At 38.0% G+C, this 19,814-nt stretch overlaps 1 protein-coding gene across 2 annotated transcripts in view; it reads left to right on the top strand.

Annotated features, from left to right (window-relative positions):
- The first annotated feature begins 1,452 nt into the window (after positions 1–1,452).
- The window catches only part of Plod2 (procollagen-lysine,2-oxoglutarate 5-dioxygenase 2), a 78,531-nt gene continuing 60,169 nt past the window's right edge, over positions 1,453–19,814 (top strand). For both annotated transcript variants that reach the window (XM_063249145.1, XM_063249144.1), the window contains exon 1: positions 1,453–1,885. In XM_063249145.1, coding sequence (XP_063105215.1) covers positions 1,774–1,885 — 112 coding nt within the window. In that variant the 5' untranslated portion in view covers positions 1,453–1,773. The remainder of the gene's footprint in view (positions 1,886–19,814) is intronic.

Genomic DNA, 19,814 nt, shown 5'->3' with positions numbered 1-19,814 from the left:
CATGAGTGAGTGCATGGGGGCAAAGAAAGGGGACTGGAGAACATAAGTCCAGGCTCTAGAGAAGCGAGTTCTTGAAGGTACTGGAGAAGCAAGAAATCAAGTTTAAGGAATTTGTCAGAGGCAGGTTTGGAATTCTGCAACAAGACTAGCTATGCTTGTCCAACTACTACAACTTGAGGATTACTGCTGTTTGCCTTTTGCTGTTTTACGGAGCTGCATTTGACACCCATTGAAGGATGTTATTCAAGAATCCAATACTTAGCCTTTTCTTCTTCAGATTAAATAATTTTTTTTTATTTTTCTTACAGGTCTTACTTTCCACTTTATCTTATTTCTAGTTTTCTCTGAATTTTTTCCAATTCTATTAAAAAAAAAAAAGACCAAATCTTCAAAAGAGTAATAACTATCTTAGCTCTGGGCACAGAAATGACTGTTTTTTAAAATGTCACACCCCAAACATTTTTCTACCTTTAAAAAAAATCATATATAGTGCTTATCATCATGTTTTTAGACAAATGTGATTATAATAGCATTTTCAACAATATTAATTTGAAAGGTTATTTGCCAACACTTTCTAAAAAAATTTATTTGGCTTGTTGTTCCTTCTGTATTTCAGGAAGATTTAGGTGAAAGATGGCAGAGTGCTACGAAGTTTGATTTGCACTTCTATAGAATAGTTCACGTCTTGGACTGTTTGAGGCAAAATTGTCAAAATTTTGCCTTAATTTAAGCCTTTGCTCCTGCTTATTTTAACAGATTAAACCATGGACTAGCTAAGATGTAAAAGGGATTTTTTTTTTTTTCCATTCAGTCACAACTGGAAACAGCGAGGGAGGCGCCAAGGATCCAGAGATGGCTCTGAATACATCTCCGGGAGTAATTTTCCATGTGGACTGGAGGACGTTCTTGTAAGGCACAGCCCCAGGTTACACATGCTGGGCTCCGATTACACAGGATTTACAAGCCTCGTTGTTGGAGAGTGTACAAGCTCTCCTGTCTGGCTGTAGTGGAAGACGACGAAATGTTCACTAGACAATAAAAACTTTCTATTTGCAGAGTAAAATAAAAACATAGCCTTCCTTTTACGGGGTGATGAAACTCCATCTCAGTCGACGCGGGCAGGGGGATCCACTTCCAAGGCGTAGTAAATAAAGTCTAACGAGACGCCATGCGGCCAAGCCTCGGGAGGAACTGCAGCCACTTCTGAATGGGAGGACTAGCCTGAGTGCAGAGAGGCACCTTCTCACCTTCTGGGGCTGCGGGAAGCTCCAGGGGCTCAGGCACAGAAAAGGGTCGCGAAGGGGCGCACGGCCCGCCAGCCCGGCCGCAGCCGCCCCTCCTCCCCTCGAGGCCCCTCGCAGGGCGCACGTCGCGTTCCAGCCAGAAGCGCTGCGTGAGCCTCCACACGTAGCCGCAGACGCTCCTTAAATAGGGTCTGACTGGCGCAAACACCCTCGGACGTGAGACTGGGGAAGCGCGGGCAGGCGACCGCCCCGGAGCTAGCGGCGGCGTTGGGTCAGCCGGCGGCCAATGGCCAGGGCGCGGCCCGCCCCGTCACTCCCCTCGGGGAGGCTATAAGGCCGTGGCGCCCACCGCGCCGCGCCGCTGCCCTTGCCTGGCTCCGTCCGCGCACCCGCGTGCGCTTCCCGCTCGCTAGCTCCCGCGCGCCGTGGTCTGCCGGGGAGGAACCAGGGGGTCGCCGCGCTCTCGCGAGAAGTGCGCCGCCGCGGGCAGTAGGTCCCCGAACCCACGCGGGGCGGCCGGGGGCCGAAGATGATGAGGTGGTACGAGGTGAAGCCCCAGCTGCTGCTTTTGGCGCTCGTTCTGCGCCCCTGGGATCCCTGCGTGGGCGAGAACGCGGAAAAGCCCGCCAGTATCCCCACAGGTAAGCATTCCCGCCGCCCCGGGCGGGCCGCCCAGGTGGAAATGGCAGGGCCCAGGTGTCTCCCGGACGCCAAATGACCGCGGCGGGACCGACTGCTCCCAGCGCCGTCCTCGGCACTGTGCTGGGCGTGGGGTCTCCGGGGAGGCGTGGGGCACTCGTTTCGAGGGTTCTCGGAGTTCTCCGTAAACTGAGAACGCCCAGCTTCACCTTCACAATAAGTTAGGGTTTGTTTTTGCTCTTGCAGGTCCCTGGGGACCAACACCTTTCCAGCAGCTCTTCTTTTTTCCCTTCTGGGAGTAAGCATGCCTGATCCGTGTGGGACGAGGCAGGATGCTTTCTGTGACCTAAACACAGGCTCAGTGTGGTTTCTAATTAATGGGGACACATTCCTAACTGCGGCCCAGAAAGCAACCGGTAACACTCACCTCTTGCCAAAAACAACGTTTGTTGTTTTGAGTGTGGGATCCGCACTTTCCTAAACCCTCAGCTGTTTCTTGTGTCCTGAAGCTGGAACTGCAACAGATAGTGTGGTTCAGATCCTGTAAAACAAAACTTTTTACAGTTAAAGAGCCTTACCACATGTTTGTGTACTTTGCTGCCATTTGCTGCACTTGAACAAACCTTGAGGTTTTCTAGTTTTGTGCCTTTTGTTGGATTTAAATTTAAATTGGATCTTGGATTTAAATGACTTTCTAATGTATTGTCTTGTTATTGTTAGGATTTTTTTGTACCCCTTCCCCCATTAGTTAACTAAGTGCTTTTTTGCTTCAACTTTACTCAATCCTGAGAACAGACATTTCAGGTGACATTTGACAGAGTTTAGCTAATCCATGTAGCAAGTTTTGTCTTTATCTTTGAGTGTTTCAGAAAATTTCACTGAACTAAACTTATCTTTCTACATCTCTGTGGAACAGTACTTGCTTTGTTAGCTTGAGAATCTTTGAATTCAGATGGATTTCTGGCTGTTATGGGTTGCTTTTCTTTCTATAAATATGCTGGTGGTTCAAAAATGGCTATCTGAACAGTAGTGATTCCTCTAAATTTTAATTGAGTTGAATTATAATTTAAAAATACATTCAACTAAATTGTGTCATAATTTAAAAAAATACTTCTTTTAGGATAATATCTAAAACATAGATAAGTAGATACCTTTGGCAAACGAAAACAAAATGTATGTATAAGTGTACGTGTATCATAAACTTGTCCAATTTCTTTCTTGAAACACTCATGGAAACTTATTGGGAAATAAAATAACCTCAGAAGGCTGTGTTAGTTTTAGAGGGACCTCTCTATCTGTTGTATATGTTATTCCACTTCATTACCAACACTTTTTACTTTTTTGTAGAAGCCTTCTTGGCTGTCTGTAAGTTTATAGTAAAATCAGCTGCTTCTCTGTCTGGTTTATAATTTTCATGGAGTTGAACAGTAAACTCAATGGATTGTAACATCAGAGAAAAGGAATTTCAAATATAAATACTTTACTCTCCAAAAGATCACACAAATCCCACTATTGAGATCTGAGAATTGGTTACTTTTGGCATGTGGGCATACGGAATTCAGGTGCTGCCTAAATGTGGGAAAATAATAATTTGTAAGGGAGAGTCAGTGTTTGCCAGGCCTTCTTTTTTTTTTTTTTTTTGAGATAGGGTTTCGCAATGCAGTTCAGGCTGGCCTTGAGCTCACGTTGTAGCTCAGGCTGGTCTTGAACTTGCAAGGATCTTCCTACCTCAGCCACCCAAGTGCTGGGATTACAGGCATGTAACCTCACACTCAACTGTGGTTGCTAGTTTGATATCAAACTTCCTCATAGGGTATGAGTTCTGACAACTTAGGTGATGAGCATTTAATAAGTGCTTAAGGTATACAGTTTGATGGTCATAATCATGGATTCTATTCGTTTTATACCTTAAATATTATAATGAGTGTATAAATATGAATGACGCATGTCGTCTTTTAGCACTCTTAAATTGTCTAGATTCATTTTAGCGATTTTTAAGAAGAATGTTAGCTGTTTCAGACTCACTATATTTGACAGTCTATCCCACATAGTCATTGAGAAATAGATTAAGTCAGCATTTCTTGACCCTATTGACATTTTGACCCAGAGACTCCTCTGTTATTGCAGGCTGTCCTATGGATTGTAGACTGTTAATTACTACCTTTTACCTCTACCCACTAAATGTCAAGAATTACCTACTTCCAGATTGTGTGTGTGCGTGTGTGTGGGTGGTGGTGGGGGAGAAATCTAAAGGAAAAATGGCCAGATGTCCCCTGAGAAGCATAATTGTCCAGATTTGAAAATCACTGCATTAGCTAAATATTTTGTGGGCACTGAAATGACACAAGCATTCCAGTGCCCCCAACTGTTACTGGAATGATTATGGCAACTCCCTTTCTCTGTTTTTGAAATGAGTTCTTATTGTGTTAATCAGGTTGGTCTTGAACTATTGAACTCTTGGAGTCAAGTCTCTGTCTGTCTGTCTCTGTCTCTTTCTCAAACATATTTTTAGTGATTTTTTTATTTTTCCTCTGTAGTAAGGAAATATGATCTTTGAATCACAAGTTATCAGTATTTGGAATGTAGTGGTTTCCAGCTTTGATGCTGTGACTAGAGCATTTACATTTCTTACATTTACTGAGTTCTGCAGTGACCTGTGTTTATTTCCTTGCTTGCCATTTTATTCTTAGTGTTGAGTAACTCTAAATAGGATTTCACTTGAAAATAATACTTTGCTCTTAAAATCATTTATTGGAGTTTTTACTAAAAATTTTCTGCTTATGGGTGCTTTCCCAGACAAAACTGTCATCAGTGTTGGTGAGGTTATCAACTGATTTATCTTTCTAGCACTCTCAGTAAGGGATGCATATATTTCGGCCAAGTTTTTGCATCTAGGTTTCCAGAGCTGGATCAAAATCTGTATGTGCACCTTGACTATTTTATGATCTAAAGTGTGTAGAAACCAAGCTTTGGACAAAAAGGAGGGAAGTGGTTTCGGATGTTTCTGTCAAGACTAGTATTTTTAAACCATGTTCATTTATAAGCTCTTTAATTTGCTTTGGTACATTGAGGGAGGAAAGCAAAGGGTTGACCCTATCTCCTGCTGCAAACTAGCAATTTACAGGGTGGAGAGGGAAAGAGTAATGCCCTGGAGAAATGCTAAAAGAAAAATGAGTTTGTCTAATGAGTGCTTTCCCTGTCTGTCTTTGAAATTGACTCATTGTTTAAGTCTAGCTCTTTGAAATGCTTTCCCTTTACTATCTCGTTTGGCTCCTACTCTTTCTAACTTCTTAATAGTTTGGGTTTATACAGATCAATCCTGCTTTTTATTATAGATGTTTTATGTTCAGTTAACAGTAAATTCTCTGAAATGATGAATAAATTTTATTTATTCTTATGCTGTCCTGAGTGTCTTCTCTTTGTTCTTCTGCCACAGTGAAATTCTCAACTTTACTGAGTTGAAGCCCTACTCTTCAGAACCATGAAAAGTGGCATGCAGTCAATCAGACTACTAGTTGCTTCTTTTTCTAGGACTTCAGCTAACTTTGCCAAGCTTTTTTTTTCTGTGGGGACCCATATAGTGCCATAATGTAGCAATTTGTGAATAAAAAATGAATAATCGGACAGTTGTGAGTTGTATGTGGAGTCTTCTGTAGTTTAAGCTCTACCACATACGTGCCTTACTTGATGTTACGTGGCACCTTCACTTTTACCTTCTGGTGGTTGGGTGTGGTAATCCTTTTTTTACACGTGGTGAAATGGAGATTTAGGATATTAGATAACTTCCACAGGGTCAGAGTTGGATAACAGTAAAAAGGGGATTATTCCCTTGTTTCAGGCTATTCTGTATGTCTTCTCTATCTTCATTATTTTGTTGGACTTTTGGGATCTATGGGAAAGAAAGCAACCAGGCATCATGGCTTAGAGAAGCAAAAGGAATGCCTTGCTAAAAGGAAAAGCACATCATTTGTAATAGTCATAGGCTGAAGCAAAGTAGCCTCGAGGCCAGGGGCAGACTGTGGCCCATGGATGGAATCCAGCAGGTCTAGACCAACTGTGTATCTTTCTCAGCTTACAGGCTGACAGTGGTTCTGATATTTTAAAATGATTGGAAAATATCAAAAGAAAACTAATATATTGGGACATTTGAAAATTATATGAAATTAAAGTTTCATTGGCTGACATCCACAGTGTCTAAAATATTTACTCTTGCTCAGTGAGGCAAACCTTTGCTGCTCCTTGCCTTAGGAGAAGACATTCCCAGTTAAGTAGTGGCTCACGCAGATCTGCTGCTCTGTTGGAAAGAGCCAGATTTTGGACAGTAGCAGCTGGCTCTTGGAAAGTCAGAAGCCTGTTTTTCATTTTGGACTTTGCCAGTGATTCCTTGTTCTGAATTCAAACACAGAGTTTCTCAGTTGCATCATTTAAAACATAGCATTTGGAGCTACTTAGATATGTTCTTTGGTGTATGAAAAAAAAAAAAAGAATTATGTACTCTGATGGCCATTTGTAAAGAAGATTCATTATTTCCAAGTTTGTGTATATTCCAGACACCTGTTCTAGAAACTTGGTTATGAATTTGTGGTTTAGTGGCGTGGAGGAAGTAATCAGTGCATTTTTCCCCAAGATTTTTATTTTTCTTTAACTATTGCTATATTCTAGGCTAAATAGAGAAATTGATGGACATATTCCTTTTGTTTATACTTAAATGTTTTGCATTTACTGTGTTCTTTTTGTCAATAAACTTTACCTAATTAATTTTTAAATTTATTGAAATTGTAGTTAATTAAGACATAGAGTAGTAGAATTATAAGTGATATGTTATTTATTGTCCTCATTTGACTACCTTGAGATCTAAATATTGCAATCTATGTTTGGTAAGGATGCTGCCAAAGATGCTTTAGTGCTACTGAGTTGATCACCATCCTCCTAAGACATCACTAGGATGCTGTTTATACTTACTACTTATAATTTAAAAAAATACTGATTTCTAATGAATTTTTATATTTCTTAATCAAGATTAATTCCAAAAATTCAGAGTGGAGGGATGCTGTTTGCATACAAAGAGGGAAGATTTTTTTTATGCTGAACAAAATTTTATTTCTCTTTAATAATGCTAATCTTTGAAATCCATAACTGTACATAACATGCTGTTTAACTTTACAAGTAATCAAATTACACAGCAATTTGTATATAGAAGTATACAAATTAAAACAGCCATGAGAGAGATTTCACCCATTAAATTGGATGTAGGCTATCCATCTTCCCTTTTTCTTTGAAGAAATAGGCACTGGAATGGAAGTGGAAATTGGTACAGATTTTTAATGAAGTTTTATTGGTACATGTTTGCAGTACGTATTGATTACCTTTGTTGTGGAGAGTTGGTGTATGTATATAACACATCTTAATTACTTCTGTGTTCCCTTTCCTCTCCCCTTCTCCCTCCAACTCTTGGTGAAATGGAGGATTTTTATCAGGTATTTACTTTTACATGAAAGAGGGAAATTATTTCTGTTCAAAATTTTAGTTTAGTTTTTGTCTTGATTACTTTTCTCTCTCATTGCTAAAACAAAATACCTGATGCCCAAAATTAAGGAAGGAAAAGTTTATTTATTTTGCAGTTTGTGCACTTTTCAGTCATAATCTGCATGGCCCAAGGCAGGGTGCCTCATGGAAAGGTCAACAGTTCATGATGGTGGAAGACAGCAAAAGCAAGCAGAGCAAAAAGGAAGGAGCATAAGAGAAGACTGTTTTTGTTCTTTATATTGTATAAGGCTATGCATGTTAGGGTGAGTGTAGCTTTCACACCCATAATCCCAGCATTTGACCATAAATCAGTCATAAATTCTAGAAACCTGCTACCATGACTGTGTGAAGCTTTGGGGGGACATCCAGATGTAAACCATAACATTTTGCCCCTAGCCTTCCAAAGATTCATGTACACTCTTTATGCAAAACACACTTAGTTCATTTCTAAGAGTTGCTAAAATTCTAACAGGCCAAGTCTGAAAAGGCCAAGTCCCAAGTCCCCTCGAAAATCTAAGGCAAATTCTTAGCTATGAGCCCCCGTACAAGTGCAAAGTTAAACATTTCCAGCATTCAGTGGCACAAGATAAACATTGCCATTCCCAAAAGGTACAAACAGGAGGATACAAAAGATTTGGACCAAAGCCAGTTCAGAGTCCAGTAGGGCAAACATTAAGTCCTGAGGTTCTATGTGGAACATTCAAAGAAATCTGTGTAAATTGTGAGATCCAAAAGGATTGTGTAACTCCACCCCTATGGCAGGTCCAGTGTTTGTAACTCCCACAGCTTCTCTCTTAGGCCTATTCTGCTCAATCCTTCCAGCTTTCCTTAGACGATCCACATTCCTGGATTTTCTAAACTCCTGGAGTCTCTACTTCACTTTTGGCTTCATCCTTACAGCTGCACACATTGCCCTCTCAGGATCACACTACCTGGCCTCCCAGACCTTTTTTCTGAAATCTAGGTGGAAATCCTCTTAACCTCAGAACTCTTGCATTCTGTATGCACCTAACATCAAGATGATATGATGCTAAAGTCTGCCTCCAGCTGGAGTAGTAGCCAGTGTTACCCCTTTGTTAGCTGTAAGGGTCAAGTACCTGGATCACTGGGTATTCTGAACCTGATTCTGAGGAACAACTTCTGTATCCTGCCACCATTCTGGAACCTGGTGTGGCTGCTGCCATTCTGGAACATGGTGCTCTACACCTTTCTCCTCAAAGCAAAGCCTTTCACTTTTGCAGTTTTATAGCTACAAAGGGTAAATACTTGCTACCTTTTGTGATATCCTCAGGCCATTTTTTCAGTTTTGCTCCTCAGCAATCAATATTTCCTCAGTTCTATCTTTGCAGTCCATAGGAACATCCTTTTTGGCCAAAGTCACAGCATTTTGATCATCCTGCAGGGTCCTTTGCTTTTGATTTGCAAATCTGGCTAAAAGCTCCCAACAATAGCTGTACAACTTTCTCAACATTTGACTGTCTCGAAATTTCTTCTGCCAGATTAATTAGTCTGCCACCATTGATTTTAGTTTTAGTCAAAATCTCTAAACATTAGCAGAATGCAGATGAACTTTAGCCAAACCATAACACTTCATCTGGAGTCCAATAGCCAATGTAGTCCTTCCCAGCAGAAACCTCCCGAGCGTGGTCTTTACTGGCAGGAGTTTTGTCAGTCCTCTGAGCTCTGTCCAGAATCTCCCATACAGAACAACCTAAGGTGTTCCAATGTGACTCTTTCAGGCAGCATCTCTAAATCTTGGCAAACTCTTCCCATAGGCCATTCCCAAAGGCTCTAAAACCACATGTTCAAGTATAGTAACAGCACCCGACTTCTCTGGTACCAGGGTCTGTGTTGGTTCCTTCTTTCTCGTGTTGTTGGGATAAAATACCCAGTGCCCCAAATTAAGAAAGGAAAAGTAGGTGTGGATATTTCAGTCCATAACTTGCTGAGTGCAAGGCATAATGGTTCATGGTGAAGGCAGCAGTTTACGATGGTGGAAGATAGCAAAAGCAACAAGAGCAAAAGGGGAAGCGCACAAGAGAAGACTGTTTCTGTTCCTTATATTGTGTGTAGGCTACCTACCCTCTGATGGGTGTAGCACTCACACCCGTAATGCTAGCACTGGACAACGAATCAGTCACGGATTCTAGAAGCCTGCACCCATGACTGCATGAGACTTTGGCAGGATATCCAGACACAAACTGTAATAGTTTTTAAAATACAAATCTTATTTAATTAGATTAGGACATTTACATATTTAGTTACATTTCAAACCATGATAGTTTTAGTAACAGCAGTTTTAGGAAAATAATAGTCATTTTAAAAGTTTTTATTAGCTTATGAGTATATTCTCTCATCCTTCTTGAATTCATTTCTTAAGGAAAATATACTATAAGGAATTTGGTTTAAAATTTAGTTTGTATAGCCTTAAAAATTCTGGCCAACCAGTGAGATACTTACGAACAGATAATCTTTGCTTTCCCTTTAAAAGAGGTCAGCACTGATAGCTTTTCATTCCCTATTCTTTGTTATTGTTATTCTTTGTACAGAAATAGCAGTTTCTATGAGAGTTAATGAGTAATGGGGGCACTCCGAGCTGTGTTACCAAGGCAGAGTGATAGAGGTCTGCTGTGTCTGAGTGTTCTTTCCAGGGTTTTCTGTTTTTGGAGAACCATTGTATTTATAATGAAAATCTGCACTTGCTGTGAAAAAAATGAATACAATTTAAAGAACATGGTCATTAATGTAAATATACTCTATAAAACTTTAAATAAAAATAGGTTTTTTTTTAATGAACATACAGATGAAATGAATGGCTAGGTAAGAGTATAGCCAGACAAACATGGATGAGTTTCTAAAATAGGCTAGAGTTAATTAAATCACATTTGTTATATCCATTCTTTTTAGATTTTTGTGAGAAAGTGTCTTGTTATGTATTCCAGGCTGGTCTTAAACTCACTATGTAGTTCAGAGTGAACTCAAACTCAGTGATCTTCCCACCTCAACCTCCCGTATACTGGGACTACAGGCATATGCCATCATGCCCAGCCCATTTTAGAGATTTTGATACCCATTTCATTATTTTAAAGATGATGACATCGTGATGTTTATTATTAATTGATAAGTTTATTTTCTTTAGGGCTACATTCACAGTTTTTTAGGAGGAATATCCTCATTTGCTTTCCAGTTATGGCTAAACTTTTCTAAACTTTCTATCTGAAAGGCATGAGAGAGAGATAGGATTTTCCTTCAGTTTAAATGCTTTGATTCTACTCCCAGGCATGGACAAGTACATTCTTTATGGGACAAAAGAACTTTCAAGCGTATTATTCATTGCTTTTTCCAGTAACCCTGCCTGGTGAGTTCCAGACATATAAGTAAACTAAAGAAATCTTAAATATGCACCCTACTATACAGCTTGATCCTTCCATGGCCTCATCAGCAAGTAAAAGAGGTTTGTGACCTGGTAAACTTAGCTTCCTGGACTAGGATGTCATACTAGCACTTAGAGAAAAAACATGCAGAGTCCCAGCAAAAAGTATTCCATTCGTAAATCTCTGTCAGGAATTCTAAGCTTTAGTTGAAGTCACAGCTTTTACTGGATTTAAGAGTGTAATTACTTATAGATGCACATGAGGATATCAAAGGAGTCAGTTACTTTCAGATATTTTAAATGCATTCTCTCACAGGTTCTTTACACATTTAAACTTTCTTCCTCATTTTAGCAGTATAATAAACACCAGCAAGTATTCCATCTAAAAAATATATAGATGTAGAATTTAAATTATTTCTTGAAGGAGGAGGAGGAGGAGAAAGAGGAAGAAAAGTTGGAGGAGGAACAAACTGGCTGACAGTTTGTAGTAAACCAAAACAACCTCCCCAGTTCAATCTCCTGTAAAAGTGTTGCAGAGCTACTATGCAAAGGACAAATTGATTCATTGATAGGATTTTTCCAGTTCTGCCCAAGCCAGCTCTGAGGCCTCCTGTCTTCTGAGGTCCCCTTCTCTGGCTTTAGCCATGCTGTTCTTTTCTGGCCTCCAGCTGGCACCACAACTGACCAGAATGCCCTGCTTGTCCAGACCCTCTGAAATTCCTTTCAGCCATGTCTGGAGGAAGACAGTTCTCCTTTTCTTCTTAGTTTAGTTTAGACAAGGCTGGAATTTTTTAAACAGTGACCTTACTAGGTAACCAAGAGCAAAACAAAACAAAATCCCAAACTGGAAAATCACCAAAGCAAAGAAATGGACAAACTTAAAAAGTAGTCATGAGTTTTTGCTCTTCTCAGAGACTTCAATGTAGTTAGATCTCTTTCTTACTCTTGGCATACTCTTGAGTGTATGTAAAATCTGAGTCCTTGCCCTAGCTTTGTCTTCTCTTCTTTTCCATCTCACTCTTCATTTTTTCTTACCACTTTCTTTTGTATGGACAGTTATTCCTCATGGATGGAGTCCATGAGGTTCATTGATAGATACGGGTTAATTTTGTTTCTTGGGAACATACCCACACAAACTTAGCAGTTAGGCATTCCATTTTCTTCAGTGGGTGAAAGTTTTTTGTATTTTTGTCTGTAACTTAGTGTTGCGATTAACTTTTGGTTTTGAGTATGGTAATTTGTAACTGCTTTTATGAATATGTAATTTAATAAATATACATCTATTTAATTAATTACTTTAAAAATTCTCCGGTGATATATACTTGTTCTAGAGGTAACTAATGGTATTTTAACTTCTTAGATGTAAATGTATGCCAAGAATTATTCCCATTGTGTAAATAGTCTGTTGTATGAAAATTAATATTTAAAACTTTGATGTAGGCACAGTGGGGCAGGCCTGTAGTCCCAGAAATTTGGAGGTAGAGGGAGGAGGATAACAAGTTCAAGTCCTGCCTGGGAATCTCAGTGAGACTCTGTCTTAACAAATAAAAAGGATTGGGTGTGTAGTTCAGAGGGGAGTGCCTATGGATTGGTACTGCCACCCCTCAATCAAAATTTGAGTATTTAAAAGAATGACTAATCCAACAAAAAATACAGTAGACTCAGTTCCTGCTTCACATTGAACTTTGATTTTTAAGAGGAAAATAATGTATATATGAAACTGAAGAAAACAATCTTTTTGGATGAAATCAGCAATCTCTTAGAATGAAGCAGAAATCAAAAAATCAATCTCAAAGAAGTTTACTCTTGGGCTGGGGATTTAGCTCAGCAGCATAAGTGCCTGCCTTGCAAGCAGGCAGTCGTCTGGTACCGATAAAAAGGAAAAAGACAAAAAAAAAAAAAAAAAAAAAGTTTACTCTTAATTTATTTCTTAGACCAAAGGAAACAGAGACATGCTTGTTCTATGTTTTGAATTCTACTTTTGATTCTAGTTATTGTAACAGAATTTGATACTGTTTTTCTCTTGTCTTTTGATTTAGAGGTAAGAAAGTAAAGCCAAGAATAACTATTATTAACTTTACGTGTTAAATATCCAAGTGTTTTTATAAATAATCTGAGAGAAATTATAGTCTATAATACTTTTAAGTATTGTAAACTATTTTAAAAAATGAATATAACTGCATATTCTGTTTTCCTTTTATTTAAATTGTATAGATTAAAATAATTAAGAAAAATCTGGATGAGAAGTAACTGTCACCTGAGTGTAGTGGTATACATCTAAAATCCCAGCACATGTGAAATCCCAGCATATGGGAAGCTGAGCCAGGAGGATTACATGTTCTAGCTTTATGTCGGCAACCTATCTCAGAAGAAAAGAAAAGAAGAGAAAAGAAAAAATTAAACAGGGCTGGGAATGGAGCTTAGCATGTAGGCCCAGAGTTCAAACCCCAGTATTACCACTGCCAAAAGAAAAAAAAAATCCAACTGCCAAGTGTTGGGAAAGAGGATTTTTACTTTTAAATAATTGAATACCTAATTCTGTCCTATTCAGAAATGTTTTGTCTAGTTTCGGGATTTGTTTATCTAAGTTATGGTTAACTGTAACAAAGGGACTATCCCAGTTCTTCTTGCCTTACCATGACACTCATCCTGTGGTTCAGTGTGGGTGAGCCTTGGCATGACAGTTGCACTGAGATAAAATGTGATACACTGTTTCCTTTTCATTTTCATTTACTTGCAGGAAATCACTGATTCCTTTGGTGATCTGTAGAGATTCAGAAGTATAGATACTGTAGAACCATGTCTGTATGGATGAATTCTATGCTGTATAAGGGCACTTCACATTTCGTGGTATTTCTGACAAATTGACATACAAATCTGTTGTACTTTTAGTTATATGAAAAGCTGTGGTGGGTCCTGTTATGGTTTGTGTCTAGATGTCCCTCAAACCCTCATGCAATCATGGGGGCAGGCAGGCTATTTAGAGGTGGCTGAATATAGAGTTTGTGATTGATTCATGGTCCAGTGCTGGGATTAAGGATGTGGGTGTTAAACCCACATAGGGTGGATACTCTGCATGCTATATAAGAGACAAAAAGAGGCTTGTCTCTGTCTTGTTGCTTTTTTGTTTTGCATAAATTGTTGCCCCTCTGCCATGTGCCACCCTGCTTGGAAGCCTGTCCATTATAAACCGAAACGTCTACAAACTGTGAGTAAATAAACCTTTCCCTGTTTAATTTTGGGTGTCTGGTATTTTATCTTACCAATGAGAGAAAATTAAAACACTTCCCCTTCCATTCTGATTAAATGAGAGTTTAAGAGAGATATTAGGATGAATACAGAGGATAGTATTTTTTGAATGTAGCCAGAGTAGGTTACTATAAAACAGTGAGGCTAGAAATCTCTAATTGTGAATTAAAGATACAAATTCTTGTCTGGATTACTGGTACATAATTTATTTTAAGGTCAAATGTTCCCAAACTATTTGCATGCTATTTATGAAAGATACCCTGTGGGAGACAGTGTAAGGTGTTAGTTAAGAAAGGATGAAATTATAGAACAAGTCTTAAATTCATGGCTACCACTCGGAAAGTGCTACTTAAGCTCTCTGAATTATCATTGATTCTTTATAATAGTAATTTCTTGCCAAAGTTGATTTGAGTATTAAATGTGATAATTAATGCCTTTAAAAAACATGGCACAATGCCTATAAACCTAAGTTATTTGGTATGTACTCTTGCTATCATTTTAAACAACAAATTTCTAATTAGCATTGTTCCAACATGGTACCTAAATGAGTAGAATTAATTCTTATGTTTTGCTAATGGGAAGTAAAATATAGACCATCAATAAATTCTAGAAAAAATTGGTAACAAGGTAAGTTATAAAGACACTATTTCCAGGGGAACTCAGAAGAAATAAAGAATAAGTGGAGTGGTGAAATCATAGACTCTCTGGTGATGTTCTTTGATCAATTACTTAAATTCAGAATTAAAATGATTTTTTCTAATTCCTATTTAAACATGTTTCCCTCTTATTTTCTTCTTTTTGTTTCATCTATAATGGAAAATATAGGCATGTCTATATTTGAATATGTTGAACAGGTGAGGACTTCTTCAGAAACATAACGCATCACACCAACAGATATTCTTTACTTAATCATCTGATACCTATTCACATTCACTTTTGCAGTCATTTTTCAACAGTTCCTTTTCATATCTGGTTTGTTTCGATCTGGTTTGTTTGTCAGGATCCATTGATTTCTTTTCTTCAATATCTCTTTCTCTTTGCTATTATCACCTTAGTCTAAGCTTCAGACTGGCAGCTTGTGAGTCAAATCTGGTCTGCTTACCGTATTTCAGAAAACTCACATTTCTTATGCTTTTAAAAAGCATAAGAAAAATTTGCTTAAAAATATGTTTATTTTTTCTTTGTGGGGAAAAAAAAGGAAAGGAGGGCCTGGAAACCCTAGACTTGCTTTTCCACATGGTAATAAAAGCTGGCTGACTCTGAGGACTTTCCTTGGGGATGGTACTTGTGCACTGTAGATCACCTCCGGTCATTGTAGCTCCCTTCTGGTCTCTTTAATAAAGTATGTTTCTGGTCTTTATTGTGAGTGTATATCACTGAATTAGACAGTGATGAATTAGACAATTATAATGCTTCTCTTGCCTCTTTTTTTTTTTTTTTTTTTTAGTCAAATGGCTCTTGACTAGATCCCCTCGTTCCCACTTATAGGGTATTAAGTAATGACTGGAGACTGCTTTTCTGGTTGAGTCATGGGCCTGCTGACATCTTGTTGGTAGAGGCCGGGCTTTCTGCTTAAATATCCTAGAATATATAGCATATCCCCACCTCCCAAGAAAGAATGACCTGCTTCATATGTCAGTAGTACTGAGGCTGAGAAACTCTAATCCAGTTTGATAGCCTGTTTCTGATTTTATTGCCTGGTTTCTGGTGTCTTCTCTGTTTACAGATGTGTTTTTCATTGTTTCCGAGTTTGATATTGATACTGGGTATATGTTTATAGTTAATTCTTCATGTTCGGGCTAGGATTTGATGGTTTTACCATTTACTCTCACTCTTTTGGTTATATATTATTAGGTCCTTTAACTGTCAGGATCCTACTTACCATTTTTAAGCCATCTGTTTAGTCCATTCATGAAGCAATTTTTGATAACACTTTGTCACACTTTTCCCAGAGAATCATTTATTAGAACTAAAAGTCACCCATGCTACTTTCTGCAAGATGAGGGTCAAATCTAGGGCTTTATCTAGGGCAGGGGCTATGCCACTGATCTACACCCCGGTGACTGGAATATTTCTTAAGCAATCTATTTTAACACTTTCCTGTACTACAGTCTCTGCTTCTCTGTTCCAAGAAACTGAATCTGGAGATGTCAATTGATACATGCAAGGTTTTTTTTTTTTTTTCTGATTTTCTTCCCCTTTCATGTTGAACTGCAGTATTATTTTCTAATACATAATTTGTCTTTTAATTACATTGTAAGTTACTTTCAGTCTTTTTGAACGAATTACTACCATATTCTTAGCTGGATTTTAACATGCAAAAAGGTATAAACAATGTTCTCTGTTGTTGGACCCAAAAATATGTGAATTGTTATGCTTCAGAACTCTAAGTCTCTGGAAGCATTTTCGGCTATTTAATCCTACAGAGAGGCAGTCAGGTTACTCCAGCTGTAAATAAGAAGAGGAGTGGGCACCTGTGCTGCTCAGGGCTCCTTTCAGGAGAGGTAATCTATTTTAGGTGTCTTGAGCAGAGGGACTATAACAAAATTATGTGTAACAATTATTGGAAAAAGGAGACCAGATTGACAGGAACAGATCACTTATGGACTTGTTCACAGGGAAAACCTGTAAGGATTTTGAGACAAGAGGAAAATCATTGAAAAATTTTGGAGAAAAGAGATAAATTAGGATATTACATTCTCTGGATTTAGGATGATGAATGTGTATGGGCCAGGTCTTAGCCTGTGGTCTCCTGACTTCACTGCTAGGGAACTGTGTGCAGTACAGTTGTTACATGCTGCATCTTTGATCCTAAATTGATACAGTTGCAGTCACAACATTTTGGTGGTGGTGTAAAGAATAGACTGCTAAGGGCCAGAGGTGAATGGAGGGAGATCCTAGGAGGTATTTTTAGTAGTCCAGGGAGGAAATGATGGTGCTAGCTACAGGCCAGTCACCTTTCTTAGAAAGGTTAAATTCTGTAATACTGGTAGGGTTTGCAAATAGCTCAGATTGGGAATTTTGAGAATAACACAGTAGTGATGAATAATTCATAATTTTATATATAAAAATACGTTAGAAGTTTAAAGTTACCAGTCTTCACCATTTAGAAATATACTCACATGGATTGGAGCCATTTTGGGGGACTTTGGCTGTTACTTTACTGTTACTTTAATAGTCAGTGTTATTAACATTTATATTTTTGTCTATAATGTAATTCAAGTACTTATTCAGGAGAGAGTTAGTGTTGAATAACAGTCCTTTAAAACAGAATTTTTGCAAGAGAAACTGGAGTGTGAAACTCTAGGAAAAAGGCCAAAACTGCTGCTGTGATTCACTGAGCTGTGAGTTTGGGAGCCAGCATTCTGCAAAGTATTGGTTATACTGCTGAAAAATTACAGAGCCTCTTGAAACAGACTTAATGTGTATAGAAATTTTTGTATAATCAAAGCAAGAAAGATAACAACAAATAGGGGAAAATCTGGCTGCATGATACTTAAAAATCAGTACTGCTGCAGAGTCCCTGCATCAGCTATGGTTTATACCGAAGCATCAAGTGTATGTGATGTGACAAAAGATTGGAATGTGCTAGTGATACCCTGTCATGATTTGGTGCAGTATATTCATTAGAAAGCTTTATTTAAATTTAGTTTTTTCATGTAGTTTTTCACTGCATTTGAAACAGTGGGAGATTTATGTGCTTAAATTTTGTATAAGGGCAAACAGGAGAGTTAGGTGCCCGGAAAATATTCCCCTCCTTCTTCATTATCTATTTAGTTCAACAGGATAACTAATCTTGTAATATAGGAGGTGAGGGTTCTTTCGTAGTATGTTAACTGACCATCCTTTGCAGAAAAGTTCAACAAAGTACAGTTGTAAAAGGATCTTTAGTGATTTCGATGTGTGTGTTAACCTGTGTTTTTAGGAATTGATGAAAAAAATAAAAGACTGAGAATGGATAGGCAGGGAGATGGAAAAATTGGAAAAGAGAAACATCATGAACAAATAGTACAGCTGGACACTGAATTTGGCATTAAACTTTGTTAAGTTAATCAAGGGAATTTATTGCATTAGATAATTTTTATTTACTGAAAAGAAAGAAAACTTCATATTGATTTAGGAAATAACTTTTCTCGGTGACAAAAATGGAAGAAATTGCTTCTTTTTGTAAAAAAAAAATAATAGACAATAGCATTAGTTGCAGTATATTTATAGTAGCAGAAAGTATGAACATCATCTTCGTCTTCTTTAAAGTAAAAACAAAAATGTTAAATAGTAACTTGGTACTTGATTTTCTGACAGCAGCATTTCATCAGTGGCATGGTAAGGGACAAGGTTCGTAATCCTCCAACTCTAGGGACAGAAATGGTAAAGTCTATAATATATGACAAAATGGTGGGGCCCTGGGACATCAGTATTGCTGGTTTATATGATCTGTCTTTCTTTAAAGTCTCAGTTAATATGAATTCCTTAGAATTCATTCTTAACTTTGCAATTTATTACAGTTTCTGCTGTTGAAATCTCTCATCTCTTACCTCTTGTTTATAAGTTCCTTCTTGGCACTTAGCATTTTCTCCTTGTAATTATTTGTGCAAGTAATTTGCTTACTATGTGCTATCTCCACTATATTATACAGTCTATGAAGTCAGGGAGTGATTCTTCCAAATATATCTATGGAATGAATTTCTTCTTGAAATAATTCTTGAATGCTTATTATGTGTCAGGTAAGAATTTGTGGTCCATTAGTAATTATATTTTACTGTTATGTTTACTGTCATATCTCCAGTATGAAACACTGCTTATTGCACAGTGAATATCTGTAACTGTTTTTTGAGAGAATAAAGATAAACTTTCATTGAGGATTATGCAGGGTAAAGTGAAATCAGGTGTTAAATCTGGAGTTGAGGAATATAAATGTCTCTTGAGACTGAGAACTTTTGTCTGTCACAGACTGAAATTTTGAAGTGTTTCTGCTCCTCTGATACTCCTTGGTATACTTGAGTTTCTCTCTGAGCACAGTGACTTTCCTTACAGGAAAGAGAAATAACAACAGCCCAGAGTTTGAATTATGAATCACTGTGGGATAGATCTTACATATCAGTGTTTTAAAAAGTTTCTTTAGGCATCTGTATTGTGTATGCAGTTTCAAAATTACAACTGAAGGTAGAAAAATATGGTGATGTTCATAAGAATCCTCTTCTTGAAATACCATTTGTTTTATGTTGACAGAGGAATTTGTAGATAAAGAGTGTGTGTGTGTGTGTGTGTGTGTGTGTGTGTGTGTGTGTATGTGTGTGTTTCTCCAGAAGGCAATTTGCTGAGCAGTTTTCCCTGTTCTTGTAATTACCAAAGTGTATCACTAAATACCATGGAAGCCTGAGATATTTTTCACTGGGTCAGCTGGAAGCTTTAGGTCAGCCTGACTTTTCTTTGGATAAAAACTACAAACTGCCTGACATAATAAGGAGGTACCTCTTGGGAGATTTTTACAGTTTGAGTAAACTGCAAGATAAATCTGCAAAGACTTCATTTGATAGTGGTCTGTTATTGGTGAACACATATGGAACATAGCAATTTTAACTTTAATTTTAATGTGGTTAAGTATGTCGTTTTTTGTCTGTAACTCCACATCCAGCTTTCTGTCTAACAGAACATAATGTGTTATAAAAATCTTCAGGATACAGTAAAGAAAGAAATATACTGGCTCACTGACACTCATACATTGAAATAGAGATATATTAAATTAAAGGTCTGAAACAGCATTTGACAAAGATTTCTCTATG

This window comes from Cavia porcellus, unplaced genomic scaffold (genome assembly GCF_034190915.1).
Source record: "Cavia porcellus strain 051 isolate PalLab524CR breed Dunkin Hartley unplaced genomic scaffold, mCavPor4.1 scaffold_5, whole genome shotgun sequence".
Lineage (NCBI taxonomy): Eukaryota > Metazoa > Chordata > Mammalia > Rodentia > Caviidae > Cavia > Cavia porcellus.
This window is presented reverse-complemented; position numbering and strand designations above follow the sequence as displayed.